The sequence below is a fragment of the Conger conger genome, chromosome 6 (genome assembly GCF_963514075.1).
Source record: "Conger conger chromosome 6, fConCon1.1, whole genome shotgun sequence".
NCBI classification, from domain to species: Eukaryota; Metazoa; Chordata; class Actinopteri; order Anguilliformes; family Congridae; genus Conger; species Conger conger.
Window position 1 is genome coordinate 36907298 of NC_083765.1, and position 26759 is coordinate 36934056.

The following is a 26759-nucleotide window of genomic DNA, read 5'->3' on the forward strand; positions in this document are numbered from 1 at the left end:
TGACCATGGCCTGAAAGTAATTCTTACTTTGCCTCCTAAGGTCTTCCTTTTGAGACAGATACTCCAGCTGGCCATTCATTCTTAACATCGCGAGGCATTCAGGCCAGATGGAAACTATTGATTCGACGATAAATGTTAAGCTCCGCTCACTGGTGTTGCTACAGACACTCAAAGGTTTATTAGACCTGAGTTACACCTCTGAATGGTTGCAATAACTATGGACAAGGATGTGTACATATGTCTGTCAGCTATCTTTCCTGTGCACTCTGGGTCAACACAAGAGCCAAAGAAAACAAGGGGCCAACCCCAGGGCCCTGGGTCAGCTGGGGGTCATAGAGGGCCCTGCAAATTTTGCATTCTTGCCTTAGGTTTATTTCACTGAATTGTTCTCTGTCACAGACAGTGGCTGTGGTTTAGCTCACAGGCATATTGTAGCTGTCATGGTTTAGCTTACAGGTGTATTGTTCTCTCTGACAGATAGCAGTTGTAGTTTAGCTCACTGGTGTATTATAGCTGTCATGGTTTAGCTTACAGGTGTATTGTTCTCTCTGACAGATAGCGGTTGTAGTTTAGCTCACTGGTGTATTGTTCTCTCTCACAGGTAGTGGTCTTGGTTTAATTCACTGGTGTGTTGTTCTCTCTCACAGGTAGTGGTCTTGGTTTAGCTCACAGGCATATTGTAGCTGACATGGTTTAACTCACAGGTGTGTTGTTCTCTCTCACAGGTAGTGGTGTTGGTTTAGCTCACAGGCATATTGTAGCTGACATGGTTTAACTCACAGGTGTGTTGTTCTCTCTCACGGGTAGTGGTCTTGGTTTAGCTCACAGGCATATTGTAGCTGACATGGTTTAACTCACAGGTGTGTTGTTCTCTCTCACAGGTAGTGGTCTTGGTTTAACTCACAGGTGTGTTGTTCTCTCTCACAGGTAGTGGTCTTGGTTTAACTCACAGGTGTGTTGTTCTCTCTCACAGGTAGCCCTCCGGCAACTGGCACTGGGACACTGATAATCACGCTGGAAGATGACAACGACAACGCCCCCAGCGTGTACCCGACTGTAGCGCGGGTGTGTGAGGACGCCAAGGATCTGAGCGTTGTGATGGTGGGGGGCCAGGACAAGGACATTAGCCCCAACGCCGCCCCCTTCAGGATCGAGCTGGGAAAACAGCCTGGGCTGGAGAAGATGTGGAAAGTCACCAAGGTCAACAGTAAGTACACAAGTGCACACACCCTCTCTCATCCTCTCTCTCTCTCAAAACCTCCCCCTTTCTCTCATACGCACACACAGAATTGGTCAAGCGCCCGCACCCGTACACACACACACACACACACACACACACACATACAGACTTTACCCTTCTCCCTCTCTCTGTCTAATAGGGACTCTGATGCTGACACATGTGCATCTACACCCAAACACTCTCATGCACACACACTCACCCACACATATTCCAATGTAAACACATTTCTCTCTATCTTCCTGTCAAATATGGATGCATATACACATATGCACGCTCATTCAGATGTTCACACATTGGATTATGTGCAAAGCTGTACTGTCATCTCTCTCCCTGCCTAATGGACACACACACACACACACACGCAAGCACGCACCCACATATGCACACCCATTTTGATGTTCACACGTTGGATAATCCAAAAAGCCGCACCATCCTCTCCCTCCCTGCGCAATGGAGACCCTGGCAGGTGGAACTGATGGGGGAGGCCTTGAAAACTGTTGTTTTTAACTTGTGTTAATTATGCACGTTATCTCTGGAAAGCCTTTCTGTCACGGGGAGCATTTAGCATTTGAAGGATGGCCTCGTGAATGCCAGCCGTATTAAAATTAATCACACAAACTGTCTGTGCTTTTTGGCACGGTGGAATTCCTGACTGCCTCTGAGCTGGGCTCGGGAAGCGAACGCGGGACGATCCCTCTCCACACATCCCTGCTCCGCCCGGATTTGCTTAGCTCGCTCGTCACTTTCCAAATGCAAAAGGTTCGGAAAAATCATATGTGCCGAGTATTATGTTTTACTAAATGAAACCTATGGAAAACATATTTATTTTCACATAATTATGGGCCCTTTTATATATACGTATGGTGATATACGTATTTGTCAATTCATATGATCTCAATGTAAAATTAAATTGTGAAGTGTACAATATGTAAAAAAATAAATAGTGACTTAATTTAAGAATTATATATAATGTTCTGTACATGTTCTGTATATACTAATTTTCCACATGTATATAAAAGGGGCCATAATCATGTAAAAGTTAAGCAAGTTTATTTTCTATTTATCATCCTGGGAATTCTGCTGCATAAAATAGTGGTGCTTGTACAACAAACGTATGCTGGGTCTGTATGTATGTAGCCTATTGCAAGCAATGGAGCTCTGCTTCCCAATAATTGAGTTCTTTAATGCCGCACTAATTCAAATTTCACCTGCTCTCTCGTATTCTCACGACAAACTGCAAAAAATACCTGCTAGAGGCAGACTTATTTTTATAATGGTGTCAGCAATAGGCAGAGTGCTGATGAATGCAAGCAATGATGTAAAATAACCAATTTCATTGCATCAAAGGAAAGCAAAGAGGGGGCTGTGACAGGAGGAGTTTTGACTTTGACAGTTTACGTTCTCCGTCAAACGTGTTGTCAGAGGAGATCATGAGTAACAACACTGAAGTCAGTAACAGCGGGATGGATGCCATTACTGTTGCTAGAATTCTGCTGCCAAATGTGTACAGGCTTCTATAATCGTCCCGATGACAACAGCCAGCACTGAGAGATCTTTCTCAATACTGTTGTGTGAAGACATACGGGCCATGACTAAATCTGCAGCCACACACACACGAATGTTGAAGCCAAGGTGGATGTCATTGCCACTGACTTTTTCAATGGAATGTAACCCTGCAAAAATGGGGTGACCCGTATGCAAAGGATTAGTAGAAATCATATGTGTGTTGATTAGTATGTTTTAAATTTTTGCACCTGAATATATACACATAATGCATGTTGCATATGAATGTTGGCAAATCATATGATATCTTCTATAACTTAGCTTCACTAAAATAGGGGGCAAGGAGGGGCCTTCATACTTGGCCCGAACTATTAGAAATATGTTCTGCTGTCCATGACAAAGTAGGAATCGATTTTGGGGACTTCCTGCCTGTGAAAAGCAGTAAGTGATGGTGGCTTACCTTCTCAGATACACACAAACAGTGGTTCCTCAGGAATAAACAATGCAGATGTTGCCTCAGTTGGATAGAGGTCATTCACCTGCTGTGCTTATTGTCTACTTTTAAGGACCAACTGAAAGCACTTCTCTTTATTCATGCTTTTATGTAGTCTGTATGTAACTGAATGAATTATGTCTCGCTTTTGTAGCCAGCCAGTTGTTCATAACTGTTCCGCACTCTGGGAGACCTTGGTGTGAAATGTACACATTGGTTGAAGAGGTGAAGCATACAATTCAGTACAATTCTACGACCTTTTTTGGCATTTATTGTAGATGTTTCTTTTCATCATTCTTCTCATTCAGTGGTGTTAGTGTTATAGAATCCTGTATTACCCACTTCAAACTAGCAGGCATCAGACCCAAGAGAATTTTGCTTATTTTTTTATTTGTTGTCACAATGTGATATAAGCCCCTAAATCCAAGAGCTAAAAAACGTCTTATTTTTTTGTGAACAATTGTTTTTATTGTCAAAAAAGCTTGCGTTTAATCCCTCTACAATATGCCGTGCTCCCTGGAGGCTCATGAACCAATCAGTGCTTCTCCCTCATTAAGCCGTGGACCAGTCATTATCTAGTCTGCCTCTCCCTCACCAACCCTCTTGACCAATTAGAGCCCTTTCTGCCTACCACACCTGCATGAACATCTAAGTATACATTTAGGTATTTAGGCAGATCTTCCCATCCATTCATTTTTTAGCATTCTATCCATTTACGCAGCTATTTACAAAAGCAATTCAAGTTCATTATCTTCAAAGTGACCACGACCGTGGCCCATATGAGATTTTACCCTGCCTTTCTTGACTACTGTACTACACTGCCACACTGTGACGGCTAAGCTCCAGTAGTCAGACAGGCTCCAGTAGTCAGACGTTGCTTTGCTGGCAATGTGCTCTGGCATGCTAATGCTAATGGTAACTCTCTGACACGCCACTCTAATTCTCTCAGAGCCAATTGACAGGCAGGTCATTAGTGTCGCCACCGAGGAGCCAAGCCTGAGTGGTTGCTGTTTGATGAATATTGAATAAGGATGAGCTCATACCCTACACTAGAGATTATGAATCCAGAGGATCAGGTGAAACTCCTTGGTTTCTTTGGTTGTATGTTGTAGATCATTGTCCTGCTGCATGATGAAACATAGTCCAATCAGTTTTGATGCATTTGCTTGGATCTGAGCAGACGAGATGTTCCTGCATACTTTAGCATTCATCCTGCTGCTGCCGTCAGCAGTGACATTGCCCATTAACACAAGCGAGCCAGTTCCAGTTGCAGCCGTACGTGCTCGAGTGGTTGTTATTGATGAATACTGAATAAGGATGAGCTCATACCCCACACGGAAGCAAACATTTTACTAAGGATTATGAATCCAGAAGATCAGGATTGTGAAAAGGACTTATAATCAAATCGTCGTGGGCTGATTTCTCCATTGTCTCCATATACGCAGTCTGAATAGGAGCTATCGAGCTAGCCTTCGCTGATACATTTTTTGATAGCGCCTATCTGGGCAGAAGCTGTGGAGATAGCGTTTAAAGGTTTCCGTAATTAGCAGACTATGACGGAAGTTGTTGAGTAGCGGGGAAAGGTTAGAGCACTTCTGCAGCGAGGGGTAGATTTATTTGGTGCTTTTTGCCTCCCTAAGTAACACTTGATGTGTCGGGGGCAGAGCTCCAAGAGAGAGGCCATGGCTTCTACATAAATCACAGGGACAGGTGCTAGACGCACTCAAGGGGGGGGGGGGGGTCTCACAGAAGGCTTTCTAGGAGGCATGTGTGTCTTTTTTTTGGTTTGTTTTCTTGGGGGCTTCTAGTGGTATGGGCCCAAGGAATATGGACTGTGACTGACGTGGAAATCTACTTACTTTTGTGTGTGTGTGTGTGTGTGTAGAGCCCTACCTCCTACCTGCTTGCATGTCCATGTCCATGTGTCCATGCATGAAGGTAAGTGTGTCGGTGCGGGTTTATTATCCCCTTGCAAAGTTTTATTTTGGAAAGTTTTTCAGAATGCTGTGTCCGCATTACAATATTTAGTTAATAATATTCTAATTGCATATTTGTGATCCTTAAAGAGTTAAATAACACAGAGGATATTGTATAATAATTTGATATTTAGATGATAGTTGATTAGACTAAGCAGGGGACAATCCCCCCTGGACCAATGTGAGCTTAAGGGCCTTGCAAAGGGGTCCAACAGCTGTGTGGATCTTATTGTGCCTACACCAGGGCTTCAACAATCACCTTCAACCAACCTTATGGGTCCCAGTCACGTACCTTAGCCACTAAGTTACAGACTGCCCCTGTATAAGTGAATGGCTCTTCCCTCACCAGCTGCTGTGTGTGTGTGTGTTTCAGACACACACTCCCAGGTCACACTGCTGCACAGCCTCCAGAGGGCTAACTACAACCTCCCCCTGCTGGTGACGGACTCCGGCATGCCCCCACTCTCCAACAGCACCGACATCAAGGTCCAGGTCTGCACCTGCAAGAAGAGCAAGATGGACTGCAGCGCTGCCGACTCGACCCGGTCCAGCCTGGTCCTGCTCTGCCTGCTTCTGCTCTCCCTCCTCTGTGAGTCCATCATCCCCTTGTGTGCTTAACTACAGAGCTCACTAAACGGCAGCATTAAAGGTTGCATACTGTGGAAAATTATTTTTACCTTCGCTACTTGTAGATGATATAAAAACACTACGAAAGTATCAAAATGCACAGTCCCCAGAAAACCCACAAAATCTGTCTTGAGAAATTGTGCTTTTGAATTAGCCGTTTTTGGACTTCCTTTTTGACGTCACAACCATATGCTCATCCAAGTGCTCTGCATAGACGATGTTCAGTTTGCAGCCAATCAGAGCAGAGGGTCATTGATATTAATGAGCCTTAAAGGCACGGTCACTAAAACTAATGTCCTGATATTAAATGCCAGACGTTGTTACAGACTCACTTAAGCCTGTTTCCTGTGCCACTTCCTGCTGTACCCAAGGGGGCAGCATGTCTGCCGATGTTGATCTCCCTGCTCAGAATTTAAGGGGGATATGGCATCATCCGGCTAGCGATAGCATGCATAATTCAGTCACAGCACTTGCAGGAACTCTTTACAGTCAGGCAGAGAGACAGAGAATACAACTCTCCTAAGTTTTCGATCCCTGTCTTTGGTTAATTGGGGAATTTGGATTTTATTTGGATTTTCACGGCAGAGTGCTACACTTTGGCAACTGTATGCAAAACAGAGTTGGTTTCTCAAGAAAGCAGCCTATTACTCGTTACTCCTCACTTCCGACAACAGTAACAAATATACATGGATTACTATAAAAAGCATGTTGTTACTTTGATTTATGAGATTTCTCTTGCATTGAATCTCAACATGTTTGTTATTACAAGTGCTCTCAGTGTAATTAATGTCAGCTACGCATTCTGAATACAACTTGCAAAGCACTGCATCCCTGGCCCCAGTTTGGTTACAGTGAATTATTTAATTCAGGTAGGCACAGTTTTAATTATGAAACCACGATTAAACACCACTTATTTTCTTTTTATGTTATATATCCATGAAAAAAACTATTGAAGTGGTACTTGGACACTTTCATACTGTAATTTCGTTATTTTCAGACTTGGTACTCATGAGCAAGCAAGCAAGCTATCATTAACAACTTTATTTCTGTCATGCAAAACTTACAATTATGCGATTCTTTTCTTAAGTAGGTAGTTACATTTTGCATCGTTTTATTGCATAGGTTGTTGATTAGTTACACTCTTTATAGCTAGTTTTCTAAAAACGTGATGTTTAAAAGTGTATTATTGTTTGGGCATGTCGCAGTGTGTTTTCCCTGTTAAAAGAAAAGTTTTGATCAATCAATTCTAATTGGGAAATAAGCTGCAGCATAAACACTGCGAGACAAAGCAAATACGCCTGCCTCCAATGAAAGGCCAAATACTTCTCACCCCCCTGACCCTGGATCAGTTTTTCAGCCATATGCATAGACCTAACATATATATTGGAGTGTGTTTAAGTAGTGTGCGTGTGTGTGCACATGTGTACTTATTTGTGTTTTTGAATATAATATAATACTGAGGTTTATTTTCCTCTCAGTGTGATGCACAAAAACGTGTTACTAAAATCAAACTGAAGTTCAGTAGTTATATGGCTAGGTTTCCATTTTTTACCATATATGTTTTCTTTATATAGCCCTATTTATTCCTTTTTATTTATTTCAATGATTAATTTAAGTGATTTATTTCATGTGTTTTATGTTTTCTTAGTCCTGTACCTGGAATAAAGATTGAAGACTAAGGTCTATGTGATGATGTCTGTGCGAATTGCTGTTGTATACAGGGTGATACATCTGTATCAAGAAAAAGCAGGAAAATGTATTTGTCTGTTGGAAAATGTAACATGATGTTAATGCAATTTATCTATCTTGGTTTTCCTTAACTTGCATTTGCAGAGGTGTTATTTTCGCAGATAGCTAGCTCATGCACCTTACAGTGCTGCCTTACAGAGTGGGTAAAACTTTTTTTTCCTTTTATTTTCCTTTTTTTTAACCATATGTTCCTTGGGGCCTAACTTACCGGTTGGCCATAGACACAAATTTGTAAACAAACTCAGCTGAACCAACACTTAGCTCACTGCTCATGTTAGCCAACCTGACTTATTCATAGATTTAATATTTTTTATAGCGTTTTAGCAGAGAGACAGTTTATTTTAGAATGACATTGGTTAGACTATTTAGATGGCTACTGTAGTTTGCTGTCGTTTGTTCAGCTTCTGAAGTAACTGATAGCATTAGCTAGCTGTAGCATCAGTCTGGAGAGTCTAAATACTAACCTCGCTGGGTGGGTTTTTAGATGTCTAATAAAATTCGATGTAGTGCATCCTCCATCCAAAATCTCAGTCCAACTCGTCTTACATGCAACCATTTGTTTGTTGTTTGCTAAGTTTTATATCCAAATGCAATCATTCCAAGTATATCCTTGGTGGACATGCATGCTCAAAAAGTGTGCATGCGTTACCAAGTTAAGCTCAGACATCTTAACTTGGAAAAGAATAGCCAGAGTCTCAAACTCTGGCATAATCTATAACTAATCTATAACATACAATTCCAACTCGAGTAATAATGAGAGACACAACATGTCCTTTTTGTACTTTAATAAATGATTTTGCCTTTCCTCCGAAATCAGGCGTATCACTCGTGCCTCCAAGCTTTTCAACAATCTTTTCAACTGCAAATGGAGGAGTGTCACAACAAAATGAATTAGCAAAAAAAGTTGAAGGACAAACTTTAATTGGCTTTCCTCAAGCTACTTTTGAAAGTTTAAAGAAGCAGTTCACCCAAAAATGCAATTAAAGTATGTTTCCACTTACCCTGAGTAGTATCTGTCCATGCAGATAGTTTTGCTGAAATGTGTTGCGCTTTCTGAATATTTGATGTAGTTCACCCTGGTAAAGTGCACCATAAGGGTCCTTTGTCCTGTGGCTTTCAAAGTGTCAATAATTTACATTTCATATAAATTAAACCCATTAATATCCCAACCATGAATTTAAAAGCTGCTATGTGCTTCACTAAAGTAATAAAGTTAGTTACGAACAAGTTTGAGGGTTTTTCTCCTCCTAGTTATTTACCTCATAGGCTATTTGGGGGCTTAGGGCTGATATTTCCCATTTTCCCTTCTGTTTACTATGTAAAGTGTCTTTGTCAACTTTGAAAACCATTATACAAATAAAATGTAATTGAATTGTGAAGTTGTTGCATTGACACATCCCGTCAGCAGCACTCAAGTTTCATAATAGTCCGCCTGAGGAGAACTGGCTATATCTGATTATATTTATTATTTTTAAACTAATCACTGAATTGTTAATCAAGGCAAATTACTGAAAGCAGGTTGAGACCAATTATCGGTTCAAGGGGTTTCCTCCTCAATAATCAGCTTAGCAGCTGCCATTGCGTATAGCAACTGCATCATTTTTTTTCTCAAAATAGTTTTCCAGCATGGAATGGATGAGTTGTTACTCGCTCCCTTTTTGCACCCCACTGTATTTGTTAGGATTAATTAATGATGTACATATACACAAACAAAGCTGTACAGATGTGCCTCTCAGTAATTACTTACCTGTAGTTAACAACTATGTTAGTTAATACCAATAAATGTAACTTTATTGGAATGTTACACGAAAACCACTTGACAAAAATGATGAAAATTGACCACTTGTTACATTCTTTTATTTAATGTCAATATCAAGTTTCATCATGTCAATGTTCATCACTCGTCTCGTCTCATTCTTTGTCTTTGTGTCAGTGCTAGACTTCGTTTCTCATCAGCATCACATATTGCCCTGCTTTCTCCACTTGAGTAAAAGTGAATCAAGGTCATTGGCTTCTTTGTAGAATGCATACTCAAGTTTTTGCTGAGCCACTCTCAATGCTCTGAACACAAGGGGCACATCTGCCATTCCCCATCCACCTATGTGCTCCCTTTGAGATCAGAAGACCACTTGGCATTGCCAACAATGAAAACTTTTAGTGTTAATCGTTTCTGATCGACATATTGAAGATGAACTTGGTCAGTGAAATTGTACTTTTGTTCATGAAATTGATCAGTGAATTTTGAAGTAATCTACTCGCACTCTGTCTGTTGCCACCCAGAGCCACTATAACACAGACGTGTCATTGTAATACTATGTAACTGTCTCTGACAACATACAGCGGCTTTCTTCCCAGTTGCAACTTGCATATAATCTTACTGGAGAGTTTTTACATAATATTTCACAATTTTTTCCCATCAGTTTAACACTGTTACATAAACATTATGGGGGGAGATATATAAAACAATAGAATCTTCATGCAATGAATATATTATTTCTGTATGTTTGCCATTACTGGGTCAAAATGAATTAAAGTCGATTTTATCATACCTTGCATGGCAAAGGATGCATTAAATAAATAAGATTGTGTCTTTTTTATTTAATTCCACTCTGTTGTTAAAAACTGCATCTGAAAGAAGCAGTAGGTAAAAGGTTCACATTATAGTAATCTGCCTTTGAGCCGACAGGGAAATAAAAGCTGTTTTGATGCACAAAGTAAAATGGTTTTCTCTCTCCATGTGACTAGCACATAGCAGTGAATAGCACATATTGTGCTGGCCTTCTACAGTTCACAAGTGCAAGAAAAAAGACATAGTACATGGTGGATCTGATGCATGACAACCTTCCTGACTGTACCGTTACACCACTTTACCGTTTCTTCTTAAATGTCTGTTTAAAGTAATGATTCAGTCTCTTACACATTATTCTCAGTTGGCATGATGTCATATCACTTTGATGGGTTGGTAACGGGGACTGGTGCGTAAATGAATGTGTCGATATAACATTGTGTCTGTTTGATGTGAGGGGCACCTCATGGACTCAAGGACTATACCTGCAGGAATATTGATCATGTGCAGAGAGAGCCTTTTCTGTTTTCACCGGGCTATCGACCTAGCACATACAGGAACCCTGCCTGTATTTCTCAGGGATGTAGTTTGAACACACACAGGACCACTTCCTCTAATTTACAGAGCTTTAGTTTTAGCACATACAGGACAACTTCCTGTGTTTTTTCAGGGCTACATTATACATATTGGGGAGTTTTCTGGTTTTTAGAGGTTAATAGTAATTTGCACAAAAGCTGTTATTGATGCTGTTCATGCTCAAGGACTTCCTGTATTTTCAGGGCTATTGATCTTAGGTAAATATAGGTCCACTTCCTGTTTTTGCTGGACCATTGATCTTGTGCACGCAGCACAATGCTGGCCAGGTAAATTGCGTTTTATACTCACTTAAACCAACACTTGAGGGAAGAAAAAACCTCCACTGCTTTGAAACAGAAGTTCAACCTTCCCATGCACAGCCATGAGTTTAAAGACAGAAGTGTAACTTCACTTCACTTTGAATTGCTGGTGAATTGCTTGCACAGTCCCTGAGCCTGTTGGAGGGAGATGTCTATCTATATCAGCTGAATAAAGTCGAACAGTCTTTCAGTTGCTGATCTTTTAGTTGTAGTGGGCACCCATGATGCTTCCAGGCAAACAGCAGTGCGATAGGCAAGGGCTCACAAATGCCGAAGGATAGAGAGAGACAACTTTCCAGAGCCTTCATAAATAAAACTTGTTTAAGCTTTAGCTGTCTGAAGGCTATGAACAATAAGTCACCCAGAATAAGATCGTTCCTGAATCAAATAAATAAATTATCGTCTCAGCTGTGAACTATCCCCCAGCATCTGTGGTGTGATATGTAATCTTAACCATGAGGGAGTTATTTTGTTGACATTACAAGGTCAGTAGTCTGGCAACCGCATTAAACTTCATAATGAGCTTGTTTTCTGCTCGATAAACCAATTGTTTAAGTTGCAAGGCCTTGTATTTAGTAAAATCTTTTATCCATAGTTTATTTTTTGCATTAATTTGGATTTCATTTTTGTACTGTTATTTCTTGCAAATGTTTATGTGGCTGTTGTGTCTTTACAAGGAGCACTGCAGTGGAAGAATTTGTACCGTCTGGGTGGAGTCACTCATTCTCTACCCAGACGCTACAAATTCTTCCACTGCAGTGCTCCTTGTACAGTTGTCACAGTGGTGAAAGACACAACAGCCACATAAACATTTGCAAGAAATAACAGTACAAAAATGAAATCAAAATGAATGCAAAAAATAAACTATGGATAAAAGATTTTACTAAATACAAGGCCTTGCAACTCAGTCATGATTTTGAGCTGGGCCTTAGGAATCCTGGTCTTCTTGAAACAGGCTTCATGTGTGATGGTACAGAGTAGAAACACTGTCCATGGTTAACTCCACAATTATTGAGGGTGGACTGTGCCTCTTTCTTTCCCATGACTGTTATCTCAAGCAATGCCAATGGAACAGAGCGGTGATAAGATCAGCCAGTAGTTAGGATATAATGAGCAACCAAACACTCTGGGCACAAGGTCACCAATCGGTTACCTCTGATTCATCCTCAAGGACATGACGCCATTGGTCCACAACTGATAATAAGTGAAACCGTAAATAATCACTGGGGTCTTAAGCCTTTTTCCTGCCACAGGGGGTGCTGGTTTTCAGTGTTAATCAGCACTGAATTGGTTAGTTAAAGAAATTGTTTAAGTCAGCGCACCTATTTTATTGGGTCTGAGTGAAAACAAGAAATGCCCAAACCTGTGACTCCAGGACCCCTGCTAAACAACCAAATTCTCTGAACTTGAGGTGCTATCAAGATCCCGTCTCTGTGGGATAACAACGCAGGTGAATTCTGGCATGAAATTCATCTTCATGATTAACTTTCTGTTTGCACTGCATCTCTGCTCCAACATCCAAGACAAACCAGCAGGAATATCTCCATGTTTGCGTCGTTATTCCAGAAAAGCAGTGGCAAGCTTCATGATCCAATGCTGCACCATATGCAGCCCCCTCAGAGATATCACAATATTCACACACTGATATCAAGGGTTGCCCTTTGATACAGTAGCAATATGCAGTGTTCTCCAAAAGTATGGGAACAGGATAGTGAAATTTACTATTTCCTTTTTTTAATTTGCTACATAAAGACATTTGGATTTGGATTCAAACACGACTGTTTCTGCGAAATGGAAAACATATATCCAAGCAAATACCATGAAATAAAAGATGATCGTCAATACTTTTGACTGGTGTTCATATTTGGATCTCAAATCAAAATTATTTAAATGTACAGCAAAAATAATACATTTCACTGTACTGTTCTCATACACTCTCAGAATAAATGTGTGATTCCTCAAAATAACCATTTTTTACATTACATTACTGGCATTTGGCAGACGCTCTTATCCAGAGCGACGTACAGTTGTTTAGACAAAGCAGGAGACAATCCTCCCCTGGAGCAATGCAGAGTTAAGGGCCTTGCTCAAGGGCCCAACAGCTGTGCGGAACTTATTGTGGCTACACCGGGCATTTCAAGGGTTCTTTGTCAGGCAAAATGTTTTGTTTGTTTGTGAGCTTTCACACAATGATAGAGGGTTCTATGAAGTACTGAAAAGGGTTCCTGTATGGAGACAAGCCAAAGAACCCCTTTTCTGAGAGTGGACAGTACTTTTGGAGGCCTATTATTTTGCAGCCTGACTTTATATGTGAATGTATTATGTAATTTCACAGAGTTATTACATTTGTCTGAAAGGATAATCACAGTTCCACCCAAATATCTTAGGTCATTATGTTTCACATTAGATCGCTATTAGGGTAACGGGGAGTTAATTTTGAAACCTGTTAGCAAGAGCTGTTTCCGTTCACACAGACTACAATGTAAAGAGTTATATTCTCCACTAAACCATTAACATTAGCGCCAACATTCATTTGCGGTTCAATTGGAAAAGCCCACTACTGTGCCTTTGTGATTTATTTTGTAATTGTAATTTGCAATGATTACCCATTTACTTCCCATCTTTTCTGTATTATTTTTGCTCATTCAGTCGTTGCTGTACTGATTGTGTTTGCTATACTCTATAATTGTTTATTATTCATTAAATCACTGTTTTGTGTTATTCAAATGTGTGTAATTGGGAGTTTTCTCAATAATTCCAGGCTCTATTGACTTAAAGATGCAGTTCAGTAATACTGATGTAACAGCGCCATTTTAATTGGATTAAAAGCCAGTTGTATTGTGGCTCTGTAGAGTTCTGGACATAGTCTGCTAATGGCATAGGCCATGCTTCAGCCAACAAGGTCTCATCTTTATGGCCCTGTCTGCTCTTGTGGAAAGTGCTATTACTGCCTGAACCTCTAAGCAGCTATTTAACAAAAAGCCTTTAATGTTGCTTCTTGCCTTGTCTCCCTCTCTTTGTCAAGGTTGATCCAAGGTTCAATATTTAGCATTATGTAGCCAAGACTTTATGATAATTCTTCTGCGTTGGCACATCAGAGGCATTGGTGGTATTGCTTTTGGACATTATCTAAAGTAGCCACAGTTCCCCAGCCTATGGCAGGTGGGTTCATGTTGAGCCTGCCTAAACAAACTGCCCTGTGATATTGGTCTCCACGGGCAGCCGGAATCGCACCGTGGCAACAGGCCAGCCAATGAGGGCAATGTTTATTGTAAATTGTTTATTATAACTTGCAGAGTTTCTTTTCATTATGTAGATTGTGCTATCACTTACACCGATGGCCTCTGCTATGGGACAAATAGCACGTTTTACTCATTGTGGTACTTACAGTGTGTCTGTTATTCCAACTGAAAGTATACCGAGGAGTGCCCTTATGTTTGTGTACATCTGTGTGTGTATGTGTGTGTGAATGTGTGAGCATGTGTGTATGCATATGTGCGTGCGTGTGTATGTATGTGTGTGTGTGTGTGCATGCATGTGTATACATGTGTGTACATGTGTGTGCGCATGCTTGTATGTTTTTCTGTGTATGCGTGTGTATGCATGTTTTTCTGTGTATGTGTGTGTGTGTGTGTGTGTGTGTGCACTCACATGCGAGCAGGCATGTGTATACGTGAATATATGCATGCTTGTGTGTGTGCAGTGATGATATGCAGTCAGTTGGCAAGCCCAGGGCCAGTCCTACAGGTTCTCTCATTATCATCCTCAGTGCAGCCGTACGGAGACCTGTTCCACAGGGGCCCGTTTCAATGTCGCGCGCGGGGTTGGGAGCGGGGGTGGGAGCGGGATGGGGGGGGGGTGTGCGGCATAGAGAGAGGAAAGGCCTGCAGATATCATTCCCACTGCCTTCCTGCCAGTGTGAACTGTGACCCCCCCCCCACCTGTAAAAAAAATACATCCACACCTGCATACGTTTATACATCCGCACATACAGCACGTACATATGTATGTATGGCCTGCCTTATATCCACTGGCAGAAGATAAAGGCTATCAAGTGGGATTTGCTGTCTCAGGATCTTAAATGAAATGTCTAAACCTAAAGGACATTACAGATACATCATATGCGTTCGTATATAACTGTAACCACAATTTCGATTGAATCCCAGGCTCAAATCTCGTGGCTTAGCAGCCGAAGGGCTGGTGCATCTCGCGGGGACAGGTGTGGGAACAGGCTCCGCCCACCTCTGAGGGCTTTAGACGGGAGCCAGCCTGTCATTGGCCTCTCTGACCAGGTTTAATCCTGCCACACGGTGACATCCCTCTTCGAGGCTGTTTATTTACTGCCTTTTCACACTCCTCTAATTCCTATCGAAGCCATTAAAGCTTTCTCTCCCGCTCTCCTGTAACATAGCTCTCACTAGCTTCTTCCCTGTCCCCTCTGTTCTTCTTTTCTCCTAGGACCCTCTGTTCCCCATTACTTCCATTCCCTTCCTCTCTGTGACTGAGTTTCTCATCTGTGGTTCTCTCCTGTTTTTATTCTCTTGTTTTGTTGTCTCCCATCTTGTTGTTTCCTCTTCCTTTTCTCTCAAACTGAAATTCAACTTCAGTTCATATTCTTACGTAAGGAAGTAGATATACTCAGTGAGCACTTAATTCGCTATTTTTTTAGACTTATTGGTCTTCTGCTGCTGTAGCTGATCAACTTCACATGTTGTGTGTTCAGAGACGCTCTTCTGCATAATTTGTGGTTATTTGTTATTTGTGTTACTGTCACCTTCCTGTCATCTTTGACCAATCTGGCCCTTCTGCACTGACCTCTGTCATTAACTAGTCGTTTTTGCCAGCAAAACTGCTTCTCATTGGATGTTTTTTGTTTTTCACAACATTCTCTGCAAACTGTTGTGCGTGAAAGTCCCAGTTGATCAGCAGTTTCCGAGCTACTCAAACCACCCTGTCTGGCACCAACAATCATTCCACAGTCAAAGTCACTTATATCACATTTATTCCTCATTTTTATCTGAAAAACAAATGAACCTCTTGACCATGTCTGCAAGCTTTTATGCATTTTGTTCCTGTCGTGATTGGCTGATTAAATATTTGCATATTTTACTGCTGTACAGATCTACCTAATAAAGTGCTCAGTTTACACTTTATTGAACCCTGTGGGGTAATTTGTCTTCTGCATTTGACCCATCCTAGTTGCTTGGAGGCTGTGGGCAGCCATTGTCCAGTGCCCGGGGAGCAATGTTGGGTTAAGCGCCTTGCTCTAGAGGATTAAGGCTTGCTCACATACATCGCACACACGCACTAACCACGCTTGAACACAAACACACACCACGCACACACCACACTCACACACACTCACTCACACACCAGGCACACACAGACACACATACACACATACACACACACAGTTAACTACAGTTAACGGTGTGAAGGAGGTGGAGGTTTAACCTGCCCTTCTCTTCCCTTTATGGAGGGACTATGAGCATTAGAAGGCAACAGTATCCCAGAGGTACCCCTACCTAAATGAAATGAACTGGGGGGGGGGGGGTAGCTATGAAAGGCCATCATGAATTCGCCGTCCCTCCGGAGGTGTAGACGTGCATATCATCTCCTGGCCCGGGGAGTGGAGAGCCGGGTTATGTAAATACGTACGTTATGCTCCAGGGAGTGCATTGCTGCCTTTGATTAGCGCTCCTGTCTTTATTAGCATGGGTGAATGATGCAGGTCTGAGCGCCTGAGATAAAACGGGAGACGAGGGCAAACCACGGGGGTTTCAAACACACTGACATTTCCACCAGTAAACACCCACGCTCTCTCTCACACACACACACACACACACCCGAACATTTCCACCGGTAAACACCCAAGCTCTTACAAACACGCACGCACGCACACACATGCACACATTTCCTCCAGTAAACACCAACTTGCGTGCACACTCATATATGCTCACTTTTTCATACTCGTGTATGCACACACACACACACACGCATACACTCACAAACACACATGCACACAAACACACTGCCATTTCTCCCCGGAAACATCCATGTGCATGCACACTCATATGCACTTGCTCTTTCCCTATTTCCCTTCATACACACACACACACTATCTCTCTTTCTCATATGCCTTTAAATGCATAAACACACACTCTTTCAAACACACTAACATGTTAACCTGCATTCACTCTCTCTGACACATACCTACATGCATACTCCCTTTTACTATATATTTATTTTATACATAAAAACACGTATTATGTATTCACACATATACGCACATACTCGATGTCTCCCTCATATATATATATATATATATACCAACACAGATACTCACTCCGTCTCTCCCCCTCCCTCCCTCACTCCCAGAAAAAGAGGATGCAAGGTCTTTTGGCAACAGACCCTCAGCGTCTTATTGCATTGTAACGATAAACGTGTGGGAATTTACAGCAGGATTCTGGCCAGCGAGTGGCGATATTTATATATAGCATACTTCGGCATTTTTGTGAGCCAGCAGGATCACGTAAACGTACATTTGAACACCTGGAGACAAAATCAATGAACCAGGCGAGATTAAAGTGGACTGAGAAACTGTTTATTTGTCATGAACCACTGATGGATGCACATTTCAGAAAAGTGGCTCAAAATAGCATTGCTAGCTTTAAGGCTTTAAGGTTCCACCCCTCTACCCTGGTTCTGGAGGACCACAGTGACTGCAGGACCCCTCCACCCTAGTTCTGGAGGGCCACAGTGACTGCAGTGCTTGGTTCCAGTCAGGCACTAAACCACATAAATCAGTTCAATGTTGTCTTTACCTTGGCTTCATTCCCCAGCTCTTAGTCAGTGAGTTGAGCTTCTCTTTTGCTGTCATTAAGGATGAGTGCTGAGAAGCTCTTCTATAATCTACCAGTGAATCCAGCAGATAAAGAGACAAGGACAGATCTGGGGTCAGTACAGCAATTGCTTAGAGGACTGCACAGTGAAAGGCTCTCCAGACATTCTTTGGCTCTCCAACAACTGATCCAGGATCTGCTTATCCAAACCTAATCCAAACATCAGCTGACACTGATCCAGTTTCAGGATACTGTTTCTGTCTGCAGATATTCAGACTAAAGGAAACGGTCTGGGTTACATGGTGGCTTTTGGTCCCCACAAATATAGTTATTTTTCACCCTATGTTGTTTCCAGGCTGTTTCTTCACCCTAATATTACCCATCTGATCTGCCAAGACAGCCTGTTCTAACATTGCTTCAGACTCCCAATTAGTTTGAGAAAAAAAAGATTCACCAACTCCTCATGCCAAACTGTCTTTGTTCAAGCTTTGTTACTTTGTTTGTTGTTGTTCAGAGGGCTGGAGGAGGGGTGCCTTCGTGCATTTTTCTCATAAAAAGTCTACTTTTTCCCGTTTTGATTCTTAATAAATTGTATATTGAGGATGGCGGAAGCTTCTGATCTACTGTGGCATTTTCCGAGTTTTATTATAATTTTCACGGAGCATGTGTGTGCTCGTGCATTTGAGGAAGTAATGCGAAATAACAATGCTGTGCCTCCTCAGGTGATTACGGAAAGAAATAAGAAGCGTTCCTTCGGAAACCCACTCATTTTTCAACGCGGCAAAACGAGAGAGGGACGGTGTGCTCACCATCTGGCGGAAGTCGTGCTGCTAGAGAGCGAGCGTGCTCGGGGGGTTGTGGGCGTGAAGGGGGCACCAGGTTGTACCAGGGGAGAGCGGGAGTGAGTTATCTTGTTTGCTGTGACACCACATGCCACCCGTCAGAAGCTGTTTCTCACAATCTGATTGATGGTAATTAGATCAAACAGTTTCCAATCTCATTCCTCATCTCCTCATTCCGTCCACATTACCACTCGCTCCCCATTTGTGGCAGATGCGAGTCCCCTCTGGGTTTTCCGCAGGTTTGATGTTTTATCCGTTGGCTCGTATACCTTAAAAACATCCAGGCATGTAGGTTTTATTATTTTGTGTTCGTTTGTTTGTTTTCCTTCCCTTCCTCTTTGGGCCTTTGTAATCTATGTAACAGACAAAATAATGTTTTTTTTTACCTTGCCACTGAACCCAGCTTGTGGTGGAGTTGCACCCAAGCAGTATGCCTAAAATGCAAACAGCTTCTCCTGTGTTCCTGGACCAGGTTCAACTTTAGTTCACCTCGTGGACTCTTGAACAACTCTGCCGTGAAAATGGGTGAAGCAGCCAAGAAATGAGCCAAATCAATATTTTTCTCCCAATAAGTATTCCCCCTGCGTCGAATCCCTCTTCGCTTCACTCTGAACGCTGCTGCTACACGCTCCAATTAAGTACGGAGCATCTCCAAACATTTTCAGAAAAATGCCTGGTAATCTCGTTTGGAGCGGCCCTGAAAGAGAGGGAGGCATATTCCGCATCGGCCGAGAGCCCAGCTGTCACTCAGAGAAGGGTTAGATGAGGGGAAAGCCTGAAGGTAGAGGAAGCCCTGCTTTAAATCCAACTATGCCAACTTTACCAGCTTGATAACTGGTTGAGCTGGTCATAAGCTGGTCTAGCTGGGTATGAGCTGGTCAACCAGCTTGTGCTGGTAGCTTCTCTGAACTAGCAGCTGTTTGAAACATAGCTTGAGCTGGTCAAACCATGTCAAGCTGGGAGCTGGTCTGAACTGGTCAACCAGCTAAACCATGTCAAGCTGGGAGCTGGCCTGATTCTGAAGCAAAGACTTGTGGTGGTTTAGCGTTGTGGTTAGGGAAGGTGCCTAGTAACCAAAGGGCTGCACATTCAAATCCTCTGCAAGGTCATCTCTGGAGTGTTTCAAGCCCTGGTGTAGCTACGATAAAGTCCGTACAGCTGTTGGGCCCTTGGGCAAGGCCCTTAACTTCACATTGCTCCTGGGGGGATTGTCCCCTACTTAGTCAAATCAACTTTAAGTCACTTTGGATAAAAGCGTCAGCTAAATAACTGTAATGCAATGTACTGAGCCATGGGTCAGATGAGAGCTACGTTGATCTTTGAATGGAATGAAAAATAATTTGGCCATGACAAAGTACGGCTTTCATTTAAATACACCAAAAGCAAAGTGTAAACTCAAACTCACTCAACAGAGAGCAATTTCTGCCAGGAGTTTATGTCACAAGTCGAGCTTTGTGGACTGGATTGAATCCAGCAGTCCATTGCTGAGGGCCTGCAAGGAGAAACTCTGTCTCACATGGTCTCGTCCCAATGTCCTGCTGGTTTCAAAGCACGGTCAAGTGTAGCCTTACGGATGTTTCTGAAACAACCTCTGGGCCTGGATGCTTATAAAGCACTTGATGTGCCTAATGTCTGCCTTTAGTGTCTGGATGTATCTACTATGCAGGGTTACTGCATTGGTCAGCATTCAAATGCACTCTCAGCAAAAAATCTTTCTTTTTTATTTGTCTCCATAGAGCAGTGGCCTTGAACAGTGTCCCAGACAAATAAACATTTTGCCCAATGGGGTTCTTCTGTTGAATCACTAGGTTCCGTTTATGGCCATTTTGGTAGTGTATTGTAAGAAATGTCTACTGTGCTGTCTGTCTGAACCAGGACTCAGGCGCATGATACTGCTTCTCAGATGGTCCAGTTATTTCAGGTTGACCCACCTGAGCCTGTATCCTTTGCAGCCCTTTAAAAAGCCCAACCTGATTGGAGCCTGACTTTAATAAGTGCACCAGTACAGTAGACGCATCCTGGTTTGAGGTATCACCAATATTCTGTTTTCTATTCCGTAAACATCAGAGATTTAGCACCATCCTGAACTCTCAGGCTCTTGATGGGTTTTATGGTGCTCGGTTGACAATTACAAGCTTTGGCTCCAAGGGCACTTAAGTGATGAATTGCATGAAACCTTGTGCATCTTGAAACCCACCACGACCATGAGCCACGAGTGTGTCTTGACCCGCAGTTGGGTAAACACTGGCTGTCTGAGGACTCTGGTTAAGATTACGGTGTTCTCGAGAACTGTGTAATCTGTTCGAGGCGAGTTCCCTTGGGCCTCACATTGTTCCCCTAGTTTAAGGCTCTGCGGTGAGGCAGAACGCAGCATTTCAGACTCAATAGGGTCCTCGGGCCCTGCGATCTGGAGCAGAACCCGTCTCCATTAGCAACAGGAGCCATACTCACCGACAGTGAACAGCACCTGCTCTCCTGCCAGTGTTCCACAAATCCCACAGTACAATGCCTGCAGGATGAAAAAATCCATGAAATAATGAAAACAGGTGTCCAGCGACAGGGGAAAGGCAACTGTCTGGCTCAGAGAGGTGGTTGGAGGGTGGGAGGGAGAAGTTATTTCAATTTTATTATTTTTTATTTTAGTGCTATGGTTATGGAATATTTCCATATTCATTAATGTCAACAAAGCATATTGAACTGAACTGAACTGAAAAGGGAGAGAGAGAGAGAGAGAGAGAGAGAGAGAGAGAGAGAGAGAGAGAGAGAGAGTGAGAGAGAGAGAGAGAGAGAGAGAGAGAGAGAGAGAGAGGAAAAAAGACTGAGACCTTGGATGGCCATGCTGCTGCTGTATGTCTTTTGACTCAAAGAAAAGGCTTGGGTGGTGAAAGTATCTTTATTTGTATGTGTGTGAGTGTGTGTGTGTGTGTGTGTGTGTGTGTGTGTGTGTGTTAGTATGGGAAGAATACATTCTTCACAATTTTGTTTATTTTAATGCCAGTAAAGAAATTTGTAGTTAATACAGCTGAAATGCCGAGGAAGTAAAAACTGTGAGCCTGATTAAAATGAGATAAACATCACTTCCCTACTGATCCTGCCCCTATTGCGGAGACTGTTATGAGGTATGCAAAGCTGCTTATCCTGTCAAAAATATACCATCTCCTCCTCTTCTTCCTTCTTCTCCTTCTCCTTCTTCTCCTTCTTCTTTAGTAGTATTAGTAGTAGTAGTGGTAGTAGTAGCAGTAGTAGTAGTAGTAGTAGCAGTAGTAGTAGTAGTAGTCCTCATTATAAAACACAGGATTACACAATTAGAATCAATAGTGATTGTTGCATGCTGTGAAGCACCCCTGGGGAGATGTGGCAGTTTCAGGTTTGCACCATAATTTCAGGGAGAAGGAGAGAATCCATGCAGACAAAAAACTCATGAACAAACACCTTCACCTTTCCCCCTCATGGGTTCTGGGTCAAAAAAACAAAAAACAATAAGCTAACACAATAAACTAAAACAACAAAAATGTAAGAAAGAAAAATCCAAAAAACACTGCTTGCTCACTGCTGGTCTCTTTTCAGTTTTCTTTCACTTTATCTTTAGAGGAACAGTCTCAGGGCTCATTCCAATCCCTTATTTTTCTCCTATTTTTTTCCTTTTCTTGCCCATCGGGAGAGGCTTGGAAAAGATGAAAGAAAAAGAAGATGGGGAAATCAAGAAAACATGAATTAGGCAAATAGAATGCCCTTGCTCCTTCAAACCTCAGTTTGAAGCCACGTCAGTTACTGGTGTGTTCTTGCTCAAAGGAATGATTGGGAGTTCCAATTTTCTACTTTTAGCTCCTAGAAGGAACATTTGAGCGGTTGGAATGTCCTGAAAGATGGTGGACCTTGATCAATTTCCAGGCCAGGAGCTGGAAAAAGAAAAAAGAGGAGTAAAATAACCATGGAATGGTCTCCCAGTGTTGGCCCGTTACCATGAAAGGGAGCACACCTTTAAGCACCAGGGCAGAATTAACACAACCTCTCTCCACCTGTAGGCGGGGCCAAGACAAATCCGTGTCTCCACCAGACCGAATGTCTCAGCCATCTAATTTCAATGCATAAGCAAGTCAATATCGATGACCTAAATCACAAAATGTATTTGTATTGATTCAGCTATTCTTGATTGTGTGCCGTGAAATCAAAATATACTATAAAACATGTTGGGTAGCGCAGGTTCATTTAGTCCATGCCCTTTTGAAAGGATCGATAGACTGCAGTTAAGAGACTAGTACAGATAGAAATAAAGCATATAGCAATATAACAGTTGGCAATTTCATGGAACCGTATGGCCCAGTTAAGAATGTGTGGGGTATTTACTAAAGTGAATTATTTAAAGACAGACAAGCAGCCACAGATGCACTTGATAATTGCTCGCCACTATATGGGGTTGGCACAATCACAAACTAATAAAATGAATAGCAGCACTGCAATGCAAAAAGCTCAAAGATTTGCTTTTGAATGAAAGTTTAAAACCAAACCACACAATGTACAGATTTTTGCCACATAACATTTCTGAGTAACAGAAAGGTTACAGAAATCGGTTTTGACTAATGTTGTTATCGAACTTACTACTGAGAAGTAGAAGAATCTGTCCAACTTTTTGCGCATTTTGCTGATGCACTTGTACAACATCACGTTAACAACTACATTAGCTAAAATAAAATGCTTAAATGTATTTGTTAATAATTAACTAACTATACGTTTATCCCATTGTTTGCGCATATATAAATATTAATGTAACTCAAACTAATTGTAACTCTAGACACATTCGTTGTTAAATACATGAACTAATGGATAGTTAATTTCATGCTCAGTGTATTTGTATTTGTACATCAATTATTCATGTTAACAACTACATGCCAGTTCATGTACCCGTATTGTAAAGTGTGGCCCATTTTTGACACAGGTATCTATCAGTGGGCTAGCTCTGTCCATCTCTTCTCTGACCATTGCAAATAAAAACATATTTTTTCAGATGATTTGTCATTTGTTCAACAGTGATAGCTTTGTGCTTTGGTATGGAGAGCGAAGGTTTTTGATTTATTCAAACTGGTCAACATTTGACAGTTCATGACATCATGAAATATGGTAAAATCTCGTGAAGAAATCTCAAGATGTGGCAAGCCACAGAATTTGTATCTCTCTGTGAAGATAGTCAGTAATTAGTTTGAATTTAGTAATGTGGAAATGATAACTTAAAGTGTACACTAAAACAGCCAAAACTTCCTATGCTGTTGCAACTACTAAGATGACCAAATTATTGGTGGACTCACCAATTCTGTATTCTGTAACACTTTCTTTGAAGAGTCCTATATAAGAGCTATATGACTCATTCATAAGCACTATATAGCACATAAATAAGCACTACATAGCACATTCAGCAGCACTATATAGCACATAAATAAGCATTCAAGTGTTGATTTCAATAACCTCAAATAGGCATGTTATGCCAACCTTGATGACATATATTGGATCATTTCACTTGATATGTCATGGTAATGTGACTTGCTGCATCAATGCTGACATAGCTAACACATGCAGTGCTTAGGAATGTGCTATATAGTGCCTATGAGGGAAGTTAGTATACAGCTCCCCTTCAGCGAAAGTGTTATATTCCTTCACTTTACTGATTAATTCCATTATGAATTGAAAGTCTCCATCTACTAATGCACTAATGTTGCTAAACAAACTGTCCCAACGGGGTCTTTCAATAGCGCGTGGGCTGCCGCTCTGACTACAGCATGTGGCCATCAGGGGTTACAGGGCTTTTTATCTGCCGTGTTGTCCAGGTGAGTGGCTAGGGAGTGACGTTTAAAGGCCATAAATTCTGATCACTGAGAGGGCGCAGATGGTGTCCCAAGGGGAGGGGGGGGGGGGGGCTGTATAATTTATGAAGGGGACAGTTTATGAAGGGGACATAGGGGGCTTTCTATTTGAAATAAAGTTTTATTTTCAGTACCTCACTGGCCCTGGAGATGAGGTCTGACCAAATAGGTGTGTTTAGTGCTGCTTCTGATCCACTGATCTTCTCATTGCACCCTTGTACAATTTTGTTCCGGGAGCGCAACGGGTCGGGGGTGTGTGTGTGTGTGCAACTGACACATGACACAACTGACACATTTTACGCTACTTTTCTTCAATTCCGGTTTTGCTGAGATTTTTATTAGAAAGCAGGTGACAAATACCAGGTTGAGTTATAATTTAAGAACTGAGTACAGTTGATCTGTGTCCAACTTTTCTACAGGCTTGCTGGACTAATGTGTGTTTTTCTTTTCTTGCTTTCTTTCTTTCTCTCTCTCTTTCAGACCTGTAAACTGCTTCTCTTCTTCTGACACTGAAGAAACACGTACACACACCCAAACCGCCAACCCCCCTTCCCAATACACACTCACACCATCAACAGAGGACAAAGGGAGAGAGAAGAAGGCTTCTCACCATAAAAAATATAAAAATAGATATTTTATCATTTAGGCCGAGACCTTTGAAGGGTCCTGTGTACTGAATCTCCAGTCTGCTCTCCAAGTGAGCCTCTTTGCTTTTGTACCTCGTTTTTCTTCCCTTCCCCTGTCCTACCATCAAACTGTTCTTCCCTCCGTCTCTCCCTCTTTCCATTCCTCTCCCTGCCCTCTCATCCCTCCTTCCCTCCATTCCTCCCTCCACCCCCTGTCAGTATCAGCGACGTCGCTCTGCCTCTGAGAAGAAACTCCGCCCAACTGCACTTCCTGCCCGTGTGACTCTCTCTCTTTCTCTTTCTCTCTGTCTCTCTGTCTCTATCTTTCTCTTCTCTCTTTTACTGGAAAAGGCTGGTCATGGAAACTACACAGAACTCCAAGCTGCCGAATGCAGGAAGCGAGAGACTGTTTCTGGTGTACGTCTGCAGTTTTATTTTCCCCTCACAGACTACTGTGTTTGATCTCATTTTCTATTCTAAAATGGAAGGGTAATAAAAAAGAGCCTCTTCGGTCTCCAGTCGTGATGGTTTTTAAAGACCAGGTGGTGAAACGATGTCTCACGTGTGGTATTTATTTTATTTTTGTTTAGTTTTTTCGTTTTTTTTCCTGCGTGGGTTTGTTATTGAGTGGAATACTGCATAGCTTCTATAGTAACGGTGTGAAACTTGGAGAAAAAAAAAAAAAGAAGTACACTGTATTTTTTTTTTTTTTTTTTACTATGTTAAAAAATATATATTAAACATTGTGTACTATGGACTGCAGACTAGTCACCCCCACCCCTCAAAAAGAAAAAAAAATCTTTTTGCAGATTTTAGGCACTGTTTCTAATGTCGTTGATGTTTTTTTTTCCTCTTTTTGTGGTACTTGCTCTAGTGGGGACTTGAGGGTGTTTTTGGTTTACGGTCTTAGATTAAATGCCCCACAGGTGGTCTTTGTTCCCTGTATTTCATGGCTTATGGTTCCTGCACCTAGAACTACCCCCCTCCTCTTATAACCCCTTCCCCCCCTTATACCCCCCTCCTCCCCACAGTCGCACTATGAAATTACGGGAGGCCATTGGTTTGGTGGTGGGTTCTGAGCTTGTAAAAAATAAACGTGTACGGAAAACCCCCATAAGTCATGAGCAAAGAGATCAAAACAATGACGTTATGAATGAGTCGTCTGTCTTTTGCACTAATTTAATAAACCCCGTTACTGTATTCGCCTCCAGTTGAAGCTTGTTCATTTACTCAGTAATCGCCGATGTCTTCCCTGGTTCGCACAAAGACCATGTGGTTAGACCAGCCAAACCATAACCAAATCGTTATTTGCAATACATCATAAACCCTTTAGAGACATATAGAAATGTGTTGATCTGCTGCTTCTTTTAGAACCCTTTTTTAACCCTCATATTGTGTTAAAATTTTATGACTGCTTTTATGTTTGGGGTCAAATTGACCCCAACAGTTTGAAATGACACAAAACTATTGTAAAAAAGTGTTGACACTTTCTGTGTCTCCCAAATGACTAGCCTTTTATCCATAAGTTACATTACATTACATTA

General features: G+C 41.9%; 1 protein-coding gene across 3 annotated transcripts in view; it reads left to right on the top strand.

The window, feature by feature from the left end:
- Positions 1 to 26415, top strand: part of cdh13 (cadherin 13, H-cadherin (heart)) — a 487792-nt gene extending 461377 nt beyond the window's left edge. Inside the window, exons 12-14 of one of the 3 annotated variants that reach the window (XM_061246305.1) lie at positions 974 to 1207; positions 5586 to 5801; positions 25070 to 26415. In XM_061246305.1, the coding sequence (XP_061102289.1) occupies positions 974 to 1207; positions 5586 to 5801; positions 25070 to 25077 (458 nt within the window). In that variant the 3' untranslated portion in view covers positions 25078 to 26415. Of the gene's footprint in view, positions 1 to 973; positions 1208 to 5585; positions 5802 to 7487; positions 10220 to 25069 lie in introns of those variants that run through there. The other 2 variants (XM_061246306.1, XM_061246304.1) reach the window with 2 other exon arrangements.
- Positions 26416 to 26759: the final 344 nt, after the last annotated feature.